Genomic DNA, 15,671 nt, shown 5'->3' with positions numbered 1-15,671 from the left:
ACATATGGATAACAGTGACATCTTGAGGCTGTTTGGGCCAGTGTATACATAGCTGCTCAGTAACAGCACAATTAAGGAATAGTTATACCTGTGTGTGTGGGTGTGTCTGGGTGTTTCCTCCTGAACACAGAAGGAATCTACCTCAAGTGTTGATTGTTTTGGTCTGTTTTCTCCTGTCTTTTTTTATTTTTTTTATTCTTATGCATGTAGTTTTCAAGAAAACGTACTGACATAAAGCTTTATAATAGATGTTTGTATTGAGTTCATAGTGTACATATTTATTTTTGTTTATATGAGTGGTTGATTTTCTAATGACCAGTGATCGTCATTAGAAAAACAACACTGGAGGTCATAGTTTATCCACCCGTTTATTTACTAGCCTACTACATCAATATTTACAGGACCCTGCCCTCTTACATAAACTTGAAAACAAACAACTGAACGTGATTGGCTCTGAAATATTTCAGTTATGAAATGTTTGCAGCATTACAGTTTATGGTGGAGGCAATGCACCCAAACGCCACACCCTATATAATGGTTCCAAAAAATCCACTCCCCCCAAAAAATGTCTATAATTTGTATCATGAATCATTTCTTCCATTCATCCTTTAAATGCTCTCAGAAGAGTAAATTACTGTAACAACTATGTGTAAAAAAACTTCTGTTTTAATGCCAGATTTCAAAAACGGTGATCAGATCCCACTGAGTTACAGCAAGTATGGTGATGAAACTGGTTTTACTGCAACTGTATTTCATCATTGCTTCTTCTTTTATTTCCACCATCACACATTGTCACCATATTGATGTAGCCTCCCATTATTTCAAAGGTGAGGGGGGGACACACTTGGTTCAATTAGATTGTGAAATGCAACCTGTAACCACGTTTTAAATGATTAATGAGATGCTATAGGCCTGTTCTAACCAGGCTTACTTTCATGGTATTCACCCTTTGAATGGGAAAATCATCTTCTTCTTTTCTGAAAATCAACTGGTATCCTTTTTTCATGTGTCCATTTAATCACCTTTTCAATGAATGCTAGTGCAAGTGCTATCCCACACCATAACAATAAAATAATTTATCCATGAAGTTATTATCACACTATCAATGTTTGCAACACAGTCCTAAATATTTTAAAGGCTTAAACTATTCTTTAGACCAGAGTATTTGATGAGTTAATAGCTATAATGAGAGGATGCATAACCTAAACATGTTTTTTTTTATTTTTTTTTTATTTTGTATTTTCTTTATAAGTCACATGTCTTGAATTTAGCTTCAGCTTCTGTTTCCTGGGTTTTTTTTAAAGGCTCATTTCAAATTCTCTTCCTGAGAGCTTCTACCCCTTCTCACATTTTAGTGGCATTCGTGGGATTTTTGTCCCTAATGCTGGTCAGTCTGTTGATATTTGATAGAAATGAACTGTCCATTATATAAGTTGCCTAATTTAATCTAGCCTTCTGAGTCCTGAAATCTTCTTTTTCTTAAATCTATTGAATACATGAAGTAGTTGAACTAGTTGCACTTCTTTCCAATACAAATCAACGATAATTTCCTTGACGTTTTCTTGACAGTTCTCCTTGTGGACTGATCTGCCTTCCTGGTTTCAATATATTGACACTCGTGTCCCAAAAACAAACATGTGAAACTGCATCGTAAACAAGTGGAATTATCTCCCTTTCCACTTTCAAAAAGATTTTAAAATTGAATGAAACTAAGCCTATGGCATGTTAATGTGGTCATTTTTTGCTGTGTATTAGGCTACTTAGTATAGTCAAATTGAACAGATATATTTTAGTTATATTTTAATATAAATATTAGTTTGATATCAGTCATGTAATTGGATCATATTTATCAGCACAAAAGATAAGATAAAAATAAAGGCAGGGTGAAACTTTAATGATCCCTGTGGGGAAATGCAGCAAAGAAAAATAGAGCATAAAAAAGAATAGCGCAAATGAGGGACATTAAACATTATGGAACCAACAAGGCTACGACACTAGAATGGAATTTTAAATGTGAGCGCATAACGTAAAATGCCAAAATATAGGCATGAATCAGGTGTGCAAACCTACAGCAGTAGAGCACAACGAGACAAATAAATGAATGGAAAAATATGTATGAAAAGAGAGAGTGAATTAATAATTCATACAACCTTCCCTGTGGGGGTTAGTACCACGCACCCGGGGGGAGACTTTCGCCCCCACAATGTAAAGGCCCAGCTGAATGAAATAAAGGTGGCACGAGCCCGCACCAGTCGATCACTCCTCCAGGGCTCGCTCTGATTGGCTGGCGATACGTGTTCACGTGAACCGTGTGTGAGCTTTGAGGCCAAGAGACAAACGTTTGCTCCAAGTAAGAATCTGTGGAAGTAGCTCGCGAGCAGAACTTTCGCACAGATGTTTTAGTGGCTCTTCAAAACTACAGAACAGAGTCGCGCGTGCTACTAAATCGCCATGATCTCAGGCTAGACGTTCAGCGTTGCAACAAAAAGGGAAACACTTAAATGTTTGAAAGCAGCTGTTCAAGGTAAGTCCGATACAAGACGGTGGGCGCCGAAAAGTGTATGACTGCTTATAGAAATATGTGTGCTAGAGATATGGGCTGAATTTCTTTTTCTCATACTTCATTTCTGCAAATTGGAAACCTAGGTGACATTTCAGAAGTCAAGCAAGGTAACGTTATTGGTAACCGAGTAGGCTATCACAGCGTGGACCACTGTGCACACCTTAGCCCAATAATCCTCAACCTTTTTCATATCAAGGACTCCAAATTTAGCCCACATTACAGTCACGGATGTCAGTTTGATGAGATTTTGTCTCTTGAACCCAAATCTGAGAATATTTGTGTTGTTAGATATGATTTTGTCAAGAATTCCACGACTATCCATATTGTAGGTAGAGAGATAACAGTGAAACTATGATCAAAATACTCATTCGTCTGCATCCTCTAATTGTGTTAACTTCTTGTAAATGAAATAATGCTGAAGTTTAACAATTCATTAATTTGCTGGGGACCCCCTGGACCCCTGGTGGTCCGCGGACCCCACGTTGAGAACCACTGCATTAGACTACAGGGCTACTTGTGGCAATCTACAAGCATTCAGTTAGTAAAAGCAGGTTGAAATAAGGTAGTTTCACTGAGTTAGAAGTGTCATAATACAGTTTCATTCAGACTTTTAAGGCACTGCAATTCACCAGCTTATTTTCAAATATGTGTGTGTGAAAGGATTTGTTTGCCCGGTTCATCACCTGTTAACATTCCTCTTCTTCTCTTTAGTCTACTCGGCTTGTTTCCTGAGTCCACCATGTCGATTGATCTGGCGATACCTTTCTACTTGTCCAAAGAGGAGTTTGGCTACAGAAAGACTCCTAAACCTTGCAAACCCCGTCTAAACTCCTGCCTGAGGTTTGAACACTCGCATTGTGTCGATCAGATTGAGTCAAAGGATGGAGGATCTCCGGATAAAGAGAATAAAAAATCCAAAAAGCAGGTGTCTTTTGCGGACCACAAAGGCCTGTCCTTAACCAAGGTGAAGGTTTTCTCTCAATTTAATGATCCAATAGGTATTCCCTTAAACATCCAACAGATGCTCAACTCTTCACTCACATCAGCCGAGGAGGACAAATTGGTGCTGGATTTCACCCAGCCTTCCTCAGATTACCTGCAGTTCCGCCAGCGCCTGGAGAACAACTTTGTCTGCCTGGAGCACTGCTTACTGAGAGAAAAGGCAATGGCAGGAACCATTAAAGTCAAAAATAGGTCCTTTGAGAAGTCCGTGAAGGTGCGGGTGACCTTTGACACCTGGAAAAGCCACGAAGATGTGGCATGCCTGTATGTGAAGGACACATATCCAGGCTCCTCCAATGACACTTTCTCCTTTGAGGTTGTACTGCCCGATCAATTGGGGCCACACGAGCACATCGAGTTCGCCATCTGTTATGAAGTCGACGGCCACATGTACTGGGACAGCAACCACGGGAAGAACTACAGGATCGTCTGGTCGTCCCGGAGGAGAATGGAGCAGCAGAGACACTCCTTTGAAGTAGGAATTCACTTTGACCGCTATGGGAGCCCCACATGTTCCCATGGGCTCTTCCCCGATTGGCCAAGTTATGCAGGATATGAGAATATTGGCCCATACTACTGAACATGTTCTGAACTGCAAGGAAGCTACTCTCAAGGTGTGAAATAGAAATTGCACAAGTTCATGTCTATTTTTAGTGGGGGTTTTTTGTTTGTTTGTTTTTTAAACTTCAAATAATTTTTCAGGTATTGCTGTGAGAATGGGGCATCTGTGTTTCTGAAATATCAAATGTCATTATGTTAGTATGATTTCTGACTATGGTCACCAGACAAAATATTAGCTGAACCGAGGGGAGATGACTGCTGTTTTTTTAAGTGGGTACTCTGCTCTCCTTGTGTTTTCTTTTCTTCAGCAATGAGGAAATCATAAATGGCTATAAGAGGTGCCACAGCAGAAGTAGGGTTAAAATGTGGCTGCTCTACAGACAGTGCCACACAGCCTCACCCGGAGATAATGCTTTGATATTTCACAAGGCGTGTTGGTTCAGACAGTTGCTCAACATTACAAAGCTGCAGTCATTACCCATTTCTCTTTCACAATGTAATGTGACCTTAAATATAAAAGGGTGAGAAAATGTGGTCATGGCATCGGTCGATGTCATGAATATTCAACAGAATATCCGTTGGGGCCAGTTGCGAATAATGTGTTCTGATGACAAGTTATTTAAAAAGGTATACTTGCTAGAACATTTTGACCTTAACTGCTGTATGCTGATGCACTGATACACTCATACAGGGTGCATAGTAAATTGGTATATAAAGCTAAAAGATACATAGACTGCAGAGGATGGGTGGTCTTTAGTAAGCAGGTTGAATCTTTGTGGTGTATTATGGATTTAGCTAGGATATTGATTATGGACTCATGCCACTTTCAGTGTTTGACTGCGTGTTCTTACAGGTTTTACCCCCTATATTACATGTTGACACACTGGTCCGTTTTGCACACTAGATTATAAGTTCTCTGGTCTGTTTTGCACATTTATGACACTACATTTTTGTCAATCACTCTGGTTTACTGTTAAAGAAAAACATTGGTAATCTTTTAATAATTTTTAAGACGAATTGTTTTTTAAACCATTGCTTGCATTTCGTTTGTGTGTAGTTTTCAGTTGTAAGGCCTTTGCTTTCATTTGATGCATCTGAAAATGGGTGTTTGGGACTGGAATATAAAAAAATATTAAAAAGTAAGTGCATAAATTATGTTGTTGGTCAATAAAGAAATGGATTTGAATTTCCCTAACTGTATGCTTGAAAAAAAATGTTTTGTGTGTATTGGTGAAGACATGATGGTTTTAAAAAATGTTTTAATATGTGGCAGTTCCCTGCAGTCAATAGGGCAATATGTATTTCATGTTCACAGTTTGGTAGCTTGTGCAGTTTGCAAGCTGTCATACATTAACAGGGTTTCTCGACATCCTGCAGAACCTGGAAATTTGAAGATTAGCGGCCCAGTTGGCAAAGGGGAAAAAAAAAGCACAACGAAATGACTGGTAAACCTAAAGATACAGTACAGTACAGTTATGAGTGACTATAGAGATGAATATATTCCTTCCTTGGATGACAATGAGTGGATCAACTCACGCTGATTCAGAGAGGAATGTAAAACCCAGGAAGAGTTATCCTCGAACAAGCCATGACTTGAAGTTTTGACTGGTGATTCATTAGTGCCGGCATGTGCCATTGTAAAGCTCAGTGACTGCACCCATCCTGATAACTGAAAACTCATTGAGAATTAATTTTGTAAGAATAGATTGATAGTATATTCATTTGAGTGCTTAAAAATGGATTCTAATGACTCTTTTCAAGCTCTTTCTTCAGGTTTGTGTGTGTGTGTGTGTGTGTGTGTGTGTGTGTGGGGGGGGTCCATCAACAGCATAAGATGCAACACAGTAAAAAGGTAATAATGCCAATTTAAAGATGGAATAAATCAAAATTATGTAACTGGGAAATTGACTAAGTCACATACTGACATTTCACAGTGATATTTAAAATATGGAAATTGACAGATTCACATCTTGAGATACTGACATATTTAAAGATATATTACATTGGAAAATGACTGAGTCACAGATGACGTATATCTCTGTGAAATTAGAAGATATGAAGTCGGGAAATTGACTAATTCGCATGTCGACATGTTGACGTTTCACTGTGGTGTCTACAGGTCTACAGGTTGGAGTTGTGACTCACCAGTGCTCAGGCTCTCCTTGCTGACTAAGGCTGTAGAGAGAAAGGAAGAAGAATGACACACACCCAGACATTCCCACATAGGTCTCAGCAACCTCCCTAAGCTGATGCTGTTGTGGATGATGATACAGGAAGAGTCGGTGACTGTTGTTGCACCTCAGCATTCTGTACAGAGGGTGGAAACTAGTCTGTGACTAGTTCTGCATCAGCAAGGGACACTCCTCATGTCCCTTGCTGATGGACCCCACTGTAGAGGAGCCATCTGAAAACTTCTGCATGTGGCATGATATTGCCTTCCTTGGGGAAATAGAGCTGTTAAGTCTTTTCTTTCCTTATTGGTAGCCTTGTACCTCCTCTGCATGGTGGCATCCTCCTTGTCCTAGTCTGACAGGTTGGTCAGGTTCAGCCATCTTGCCCTTTCCTGCAACACTGTTGGCCATGATTGGAGCATGGCCTGTTTCTCCATGCCTAAAGTCTAAGGTTGATGCACCTTGGATAGGCACCTTGGGTACAAGGGTGCCACACCACCAGCACCTCAGCAATACCATCATGACACCCTTGTTGAGCTGCATGAGTATTTCTACAGATGGACAGCAACATATTTTATTTGTTATGGTTTCAGATACATCTTCGTCATCTTTTGTATGGACTTTGAATCATTTTTTTAATGTTATGTTCTTTTTCAACAGGGATATATATTCTCCAAAATGCATCAGTTATCCTGTTGTTATACAATAAGCACCATAAGTCCTCACTATTCAAGCTTGCAATGTATGACTCCCACGTCTCTACTTGTACGCCCCTGTGAATATAGGACTCAAATGGGACAATATCAGATTAACCTGGATTTGAACTGTCCTTCACTCGTCTCTGGCTGTCCCGTGTTTTTGTTTGTTCTGCAGATACCCCCAAGTTCAGTTATGTAACACACTTGCTGCACTCCTGCACGTCGAAAGTGGGAGAAGAGCCAACAGGTATCTTTACATTCATTCTGCAATGGTTCCTTACTGCTGGAAAAATGCCAAGATAATAAAAAACATCATCTGTTCCTTTTACTAAGGCCAAGTAAAGTAGGCTACAAATAATTATATTTTATAGTACGCCTACAGCTATCTGCACTGATAAAGCCACTTTAAAACCACAACAGATACCAGCTGATTCTGGGACCTTGGAGAAAACAAATAGACTTAACTTGGCTTTTGAGATTTTATTCCTGCTCTACCAAGAGACCCACATGATAACACATTTGATAAAAAAAAGGCCACAAAAATGTAGTTAATGTGAATTCATCTCTTGACTGGGAGTAAATGTAGTGCTGAGTACTGAGGCCTCACATGCAAGAGCTCTGTACGCATCATGTCCATTAGATGGCGCCAGAGTCCTCCCTCTGTCTGTCCACATGCATGTCGGTCAGTGTGCAAGATAACAGGCAAATTAGGTTTATACGTGCAATCACACTGATTGTTTGCTTGGCCTGGCACTTTACTCTTTTATCATGTAGGCTGACGCTTCATGTCATGATCACAAATGTATCTCGTGTAACTTTTCAGCAGAGCACATGCACGTAGCCATGTTGTTTAGATATGTAATATTCAAGATACTTGGGTTAGAAATGTCTGTCGATACGAGTCGTCTTTTTATATAGATATTACATTAATGCATATTTTTTTTTATGGTTTCATTCAATTTGCACGGGCGAGGACAATCACTTTCCCTTCTCCCCCCCCCCCCCTCCCATCCACACACCAGGAAGGAAGCAGGAAGGAAGGTGGGTTCAGAAATCTGACGCAGTGTGGACGGGCGTCGCTGCTGCTCCATTGCCATTTCCCATCGCCAGGAACACAGACAGCTGAAAGAGCTGCGGCTCGACAGCGAAAAAAAAAACACAAGAGAAAAGCCAGCGAGCGTGATTCAGAGGACTACTATTCTGGCGACGAGGATGGCTCCGGATAAGAAAACGCACCGGCGGCACAGGTCTACCCTTCTGGGATTAATATTGGAGCTGTAATTGCGGTCGGTTTTGTTTTTTTTATTGTGTGGTGTGTGTGTGTGGCGCAGGAGAAAAGGATGCGTGGAGCGCCGCCGCGGCCAGGTCCAGTCGTCCTGATACGATTGAAAAGCTCGCTCATTTCTCGGCTCGAGCTGGTCATCCTTTTGCCTTTCTTGTGGAATATAGCTCTGATGAAGGTTGTGTTGCCGCCGAGAGCGCTAATTGACGAAGGACACCGTCCACCACGCTGCCCGCTCAGTGCAATTGATGAAAACTCTCAATGAAAACAAGGAGGAGGGGTCGGGCTGCAACACCATGGAGGACAAGGAGAACAACCTCAAGACGGCCAGGTTGTGGAGGGATGCTGCCCTCCGGTCCAGGAAGCTGCGGAGCAACCTGCGCCAGCTCACCCTCTGCTCCAAAAACAACCAGAAGATCATACTACCCGAAGACATAAGCGAGATAGAGGTGCTCAACCTGGGCAACAACTCCCTCCAGGAGCTGCCAGAGGGTCTGGGAGCCACCCTCAATAACCTGCGCATCCTTGTCCTCCGCAGGAACAAGTTCGTAGCGGTTCCCTGTGTGGTTTTTGAGCTGGGCCAGCTTGTGGAGCTCGACATGAGCCACAACTGCCTGAGGAGCTTCTCCGAGGATGTAGGTCAGCTGAAGGGGCTGAAAAAACTATGCATCAGTCATAACAAAATCCAGTATCTGCCGTCTCAAATCGGAGCGCTTCAGGTTTTGGAGGAGCTGGACATCAGCTTCAATGACCTGCGTGATTTCCCCAGGTCCTTCTCGAACCTCAAGTGGCTGCGCACGCTGGATGCGGATCACAACAAGCTAAACCATTTCCCCCCTGAGATTCTTGCCCTCGGCGACCTGGAGGAGCTCGACTGCTCTGGGAATAAGTTTGAGACCCTACCGGGAGACATTATGAAGCTGCAGTCCCTAAAAATCTTTTGGCTCAGTAGTCTTCACATTTCCACGTTACCTGACACCTTCTGTCACCTGCACAATCTCGAGAGCCTGATGCTGGACGGTAACAACCTCACAGCGCTGCCTCCTTCCTTCGGCAATCTGCAAAGACTGAAAATGATAAATTTGTCCTCAAATGATTTTGAGAACTTTCCCCAGGTTATTTTAAGCATCACAGGATTAGAGGAACTTTACCTGAGCAGGAATAAACTGACTTTTGTTCCTGGGGAAATTGGGCAGCTGGTCAAGTTGGCAAACCTTTGGTTGGACAATAACAACATTACATATCTGCCAGATTCTATTGTGGAGCTGGAGAAACTGGAGGAGCTTGTTTTACAGGGTAATCAAATAGCCATACTTCCAGATCATTTTGGAAAGCTCTCCAAAGTCAACATTTGGAAGGTTAAGGACAACCCCCTCATCCAGCCTCCTTATGAGGTCTGCATGAAGGGGATTCCTTACATCGCAGCCTATCAAAAGGAACTTGCACATTCCCAGCTTGCTGTGAAGCCAAGGCTAAAGCTAGTCTTGATGGGAATGAAAAACGCTGGGAAAACACTGCTCAGGCAGAGTGTGGTTAGCAAACAGCAGGATGCTACAGGTATCCAGGGAAACAAAGGAATTGAAGTGACTAACTGGGTAGCAGACGCTGAGCGCAGTCTTACATTTCTAGTGTATGATTTGTCAGGGAAGCAAAACTATGACCTCATCAAACCTTTTTTTCTCTCCCCTGGTGCTCTGTACATTCTTGTTGTGAATCTCAAAACATATTCACCGAAGAACTTCTATGCCCACGTCGGGTATTTCCTCCACCTCCTCAGTGCCAAAGTACCCCATGCTGTGGTGTGCTTGGTGGGCACGCACACGGACCTATGTGGAGACATGGAGGTGGAGGAGAAGGGTCTGGACATTCACAGACAGATCGCCCTGCAGGAGAAGAGAGACACTCAGTGCCTGAGGAGCCTCGCTCAGCAGGTGGACCAGGCGTTGGAGCAGGGCTTCAACCTCCGCACCTCCAGCCCTCACATCCTTTTCTACAGCGTCTCTGACAAGAACCTGAGACGGAAGAAAGCCCAGCTGCAGTACATGCTCAACCACAGGCTGCAGATTCTCTCTCCTGTCCTGTGTGTCAGCTGCACTGAGAGCCAAAGGAACATCCAGAGGCTGAGGGAGAAGCTCATGTCTGTCGCAGACCACAGGGACATCTTCCCCAACCTCCACCGCGTGCTGCCCAAGTCCTGGCAGATGCTTGAGGAGTTGCACTTTAAGCCCAAAGACCTGTGGCTCTCATGGTGGGACTCCGCCCGTTTGGGCCTCCAGGCGGGGCTGACAGAGGACCGTCTGCAGAGCGCCTTATCCTACCTTCACGAGAGTGGGAAACTACTGTACTTTGAGGACAGTCTCACTCTTAAGGAGTACGTGTTTCACAATCTTCCACGATTCATTGCAATTCTCAATGTCTTCTTTCAGAGGGATGAATCGACACTTTTGGACAGGCTTCTGTCTGAGGGGGAGAGGGGGGACAAGGGGAGGGTGAGTCTGGTCATAGAGGGGGAGAAGGGAGAGAACCTCAGGGTTACCCATCTGCAGCACCACGTGGAGGGCTTTCTCCAGCATGGCCTTTTGCCCTCCAATGTCATCCGCCTGCTCCTAAGACCCCTCATCCAGACCCAGCAGGACCTTCATCTCATCATGGAGCTTCTGGAGAAGATGGGGATCTGCTACTGCATCAACAAACCCCGCAGCAAACCGCTAAACGGGGCCACGGCGTGGTACAAGTTCCCCAGCTACGTCAGCAACGAAGAGCCCCATGCAGAGGCCTGGGCGAGCGGGAGCGCTTTGTCTCTGTGTCAGTTCTTCTCCGTGGAGCAGCTGCAAATCGAGTACAGCTTCCCTTTCCTCTTCCCTCCTGGACTGTTTGCGCGCTTCAGTGTGCAGATAAACAACCATGTGGTTCAGAGGTCGGACGGTCGGCATCAGATCTTTGCCTATCGTGGTAAAGTCCCTGTGGTGATCAGCTGCCGGCCTTCGAGGGGCAAACTGCAGGCAGAGACCCTGTCCATCTCCAGCCATGCTTCCCTGCCAAATATCTGGACTGCATGGCAAGCCATTACTCCACTTGTCGAAGAGTTGAATGTGCTGCTACAGGAGTGGCCTGGGCTCCACTACTCTGTACATATTCTGTGTTCCAAGTGCCTCAAACGAGGGTCACCCAACCCACACGCCTTTCCAGGTAAGCGGTCTTTAAGCCCTATCTATCAGTTCACTCTCTCTCTGTCTCTCTCACTCTCCCTCGACCCCCCCCATGATTCCTGCCTACTTTCCTTTTATGACTTCACTGTAATAAGAAAAAATGACAAAATCACATTTCTGAAAGTAAATTATTTTAATAGTATTTATTAAATAGATTAAATTACATCCCAATTCAGAACAAGGGTTAGGCTTCATAAAGGATGCAGAGGATGACTTATTAGGCTGGGAACCTCAGTTAGTGGGGGATGGAGGGCCAAACAAAGGCTGTGGCGTGGCTGCTGATGACATTAGCTCAGGGGAAAAGGGCTTAAGGGGGCAAAGCCCACCTCGGGAAAGGAGATTGTGCTCTGCGCTGTTTGCGACTCCTGCTGAAACCAGGGGCAAGTCCTGACGTGGTGATGGACAAGGTTGTCATGGCAGCGTAACCTACTTCTATTTCTTGGAATGTAGTGGCGGTGGATCAGACGGCACACAAGGGTCAGCTGGTCTGTAATGCAATGAGATGTGAAGCAGCCTACTGAGAACAATAAGCCTGCATCAAAGTCATTTTCTGTATGGGCTTAATGTTCCTCAGACACATATCCACACATATGATTGCTGAATTTTGATTATTCAATTGTGAAAAGTGTTTCTTATAATGCCAGTTGCATCTAGAAACATTGTCAGTTCTTATGTAAAGTAATCCAACAGCTTTAGTACATTTTGAACTTTGAGTCAGCAAAGTAACGACTTCAAGCTGTCACAAAAAAGCATGTACTTGCAGGTAAAAACAATAATTGGTCATGTTACTCTCCAAATATCTGAGTGATATTGCTACTAGAAGCAGAAATTCTTTATTGGCCAAGGATTCTATACCCTTGTTTAGCTGTTTGTTTGAAAGCAAAGCATCTGTTCAGGCTGAATACAGCATAAAAGGTGAGGTGACATGATGATACTGAAACTTTTCTGTTTGAATGTGCTGCTGAAATTCTCTGTGGTTTGGTTGCGTTAAAGGCATCAGAATCCAGCAGACATGTTGTAGGTGTGGCCCTGGTAACGGACATGATTGACAGCTGGTCGTTCGCCAGCTACCAGCTTGATAGCTGTATTCCCTTACTCCCCCCTCCCCTATTTTTCATAATGTTGTGCACCATTGCGTCATCCCCGTTTTTCCTTGTTTCATCTCCCTTCATCAGATTAGACTATATACAGTACAGCATATTCTTGCTTTGTTACGTTTCGCTCCACTTACCCTCCCCATCACTCCATCTCTCTCTCTCTCTGCCCAGGCCTCGGAGAGGCTTTGGCCGTCTTTGTGGATTAGTTCATGTCTGCAGCATTGCTGGTTTGAATCATTAGACATGAGGCAGTGGTTTTTAGAGCTTTTCTTCTGGCATGCTTGGGCTTCAGGAACAGCTGCCTGACTCTGGCCCAGGACATGGACCAATGATTACACTAATACAGTAGGGCTTAGACATACAGAGTAGTCCTAGGCAGCACATAGTCAGTCAGTTTGTGGCAGCAGTAACTCACAGGCATTTAAGAAGTTCCCAGCAGGAGTAAACCTTGCTATTTTTAAAATATTTAATTTCTCAAATTATTAACAAATGCAGGTTGTGCCTTTGCAAGTGATAGCAAATTCTAAGAGAGGAGGGCCGTGAAAAAAAATGCCTTACTGACACAAAAGGATCAGTCAGCTGGCTTATGGAGCAATGACTCTGTATGCGATGATTATATATTTTCTCTGTGACATTGTGATTACTGTTATAACTGGTGAATGACTTATTTCATAGCTTGAATCATCCCTGTTAGCGAGAGAAGAGTGAGAAATTCCACACAAACTGCTCTGTCCGCTTGGGCAGTGGAGCAAAGCTGGAAACGCTGTCTAGGTTGCCTTGTGTGGGCTGAAAAGAAAAACTGTCACCGGACCAAAGAAAACAGCTCAGCCTTTAATTACACATTGTTTGCAGGGGATAAGGAATTTCCTCACTTTTTGATGAGTGACACAGTTTTCAATGCTGTGATCTCAAAACTCCCAGGAAGATAAGGTATTGATTTGAATTCAGCGTTATAGAGACCCTCTTTGTGTCCACTTCCAACACCCTGCCGCAGCTATGTGTCACTTTCACAGGCAGAGTCAACCAGAGTCAACTGCACTCACATAGCAAACATGGACGACACGTTTGAGAGAATTCGGTGTCGAGAGAATGGGTTTTGTTGAGTTAAGAGGGTGGGTGAAGATAATGTCAATAGTGGGAAGTGTACTGTGTTGTACTTTCAGGATTGGAATGTGAGGAGTGGAAGCATAAACTGCCCTCACAGTTTTCTTTTTTATTTTTTTATTTAGGCTGTTCCTTAGCTGGACAAGAATGAATAGAAATGAAGCGCACCATTCAACAAGTGATCAAAAACAGATAAACGAATATAACAGCTATAATGCAGCTTTGTCACTCAGGCCCTTAACTCTTATCTTCTTTCCACATGTTATACTAGAAAGGAATGATGGATTGATGCCAGCCATAGACAATACTGTGTGTGTGTGTGTGTGTGTCAGAAGAAGACACTGACTCACTTTTAGCTGCTAGCAACCGTCAGCTGCACTTGACTTTTGCTATGTATCTTGTTGTGTTTTGAATAGGAAAACTACCTTATATTTAGCTCTCGTCATACTTGACCTTAGTTCTGCATTTGACACTGTTGATAGCTACATCTTAATAAATTAGAGACACTGCTCTTAACTGGTTTACATCATTTCACAGACATTCCCTGCTGCCCAAGATAGTTCTGTTCTTCTTACTACAGTTTAGCTGTGGGGCACCTCAGGGTTCCATCCTAGGTCCTACTTTGGTTTTTTTCTGTCCGTATGCTCCCACTTGATCACATCATTCATATACATAATATTTATTTTTGTATTCCGATGATGCACAGCTGTTTTTGCCTGTATAAACCTGATGGTACAAGAAACCGTGATCTTCAACTTAATGATGATGAACCACAAATTTTTGATCAGAATGATGAGATTCAGGTCCAAAGAGTTGTTCAGACTTGTTTCTACTTGTTGAAAAATATCATTAGAAAACAGGTAATTTCCATTATAAGTTTTAATCCCTTTATTAACAACAACACCAACAACAGCAAGAATAGCAACAACAACAAAGTACCTTCATGATATGTGTCACATAATGATGTAACTCTACACAATCCTACAATATTCAGCCTATGGTGTGATCATTAATTCTCTGGTGGGTTGTATGATGTGTCACTCCAAGTAAAGGTGTTGCTATAGGATGGAATAGATATTTATACATCCATAATACATAATCCATGGTATATTATTCCTTTAAGGGCATAAATATAAGCACCTTTCCAACATGATCTTACAGTTCATGTACCAGCACAGTGTGTTTCATCTGGCCTTTTATGGACATGATATTTTTGGCTGCCGCTGCTTGTTGATGCAGAGTTGGGGCTCCACGGTCTTGCGCAGACTAAACATAGCGGATTGTGGAACACAATCTTTCTTCTGTGGAATCTAGATTCTATGGAGAAGACCTCCAGGTTAACATGTTTTCCTCTCCTGTTTTCAAGACAGTGGCATTTCCTCTTTTTATCTTGTCAAGTTATTCACCGTAGCTCTGGGAAGTCTGTCATGCGGGCTTCTCTCACCCTCCTACATGAACTCAGGCTGAGTAGGGACCTTGTGCCTGTGTGTGTGTGTGTGTGTTGGAAACTGTTGATTAACCCTAAATGTCCCACCGACTTTTGCCTCTCACTTTATTTTCAGGAAAGTCAGATTAAATTGTGGTCAGAGGGCAGAGGGACAGCCATGTAGTTACGCCTATAGATGATCCATGAAAGTGCTTTGTGTGTATGTGTGTGTGTGTGTGTGTGTGTGTGTGTGTGTGTGTGCGTGCGCGCAGGGAGGAATGTGTACATGCCGTCCTTGGGGAGCAGACCTAGCTATGCGGGTCAGGGTGGCTGTGATCTGAATGGAGAGCATTAATATTTAAACACAGGCTCCTGAGGGAAAGAGACTGTAAATGATTCATGATTTATACTGTGGGCTCTCAGCAGCAAAGGCTGGAGCTCCGTAAAGATTCACTGATTCCTCCCCTGCTTATGTGGCCCTGCTCTGTCCTCCTGTTCCTATATGGGATGCCTTTCATCTGGAATTCAGTCTCCAAGGGTAATGTCTTCTTCTCTTGC

The 15,671-nt window shown here is 43.2% G+C and overlaps 2 protein-coding genes across 2 annotated transcripts; both read left to right on the top strand.

The window, feature by feature from the left end:
• Positions 1-2,071: 2,071 nt before the first annotated feature.
• Positions 2,072-5,409, top strand: ppp1r3b (protein phosphatase 1, regulatory subunit 3B). Its single transcript, XM_071533947.1, has 2 exons — positions 2,072-2,524; positions 3,275-5,409. Exons 1-2 carry the CDS (start codon positions 2,502-2,504, stop codon positions 4,143-4,145), a joined length of 894 nt encoding a protein of 297 aa, XP_071390048.1. The 5' UTR covers positions 2,072-2,501; the 3' UTR covers positions 4,146-5,409.
• A 2,701-nt stretch (positions 5,410-8,110) lies between these two features.
• mfhas1 (multifunctional ROCO family signaling regulator 1) lies at positions 8,111-11,466 on the top strand (the record flags this gene model as incomplete). Its single annotated transcript, XM_071533950.1, has 1 exon — positions 8,111-11,466. A coding segment is annotated over exon 1 (2,941 nt), but the record flags the coding sequence as incomplete, so codon positions are not given.
• Between the last annotated feature and the right edge of the window lie 4,205 nt (positions 11,467-15,671).

This window comes from Centroberyx affinis, unplaced genomic scaffold (genome assembly GCF_046629955.1).
Source record: "Centroberyx affinis isolate AG114_WGS23_722 - 3 ecotype Tasmania unplaced genomic scaffold, CSIRO-AGI_Caff_v1 ptg002468l_1, whole genome shotgun sequence".
In the NCBI taxonomy this organism is placed as follows: domain Eukaryota; kingdom Metazoa; phylum Chordata; class Actinopteri; order Beryciformes; family Berycidae; genus Centroberyx; species Centroberyx affinis.
This window is presented reverse-complemented; position numbering and strand designations above follow the sequence as displayed.

Coding starts and splice junctions, on each gene's coding strand:
- ppp1r3b (XM_071533947.1), top strand. CDS start 2,502: ATGTTTGAAAGCAGCTGTTCAAG. Junction 2,525..3,274: donor TTTGAAAGCAGCTGTTCAAG/GTAAGTCCGATA, acceptor TCTTCTCTTTAG/TCTACTCGGCTTGTTTCCTG.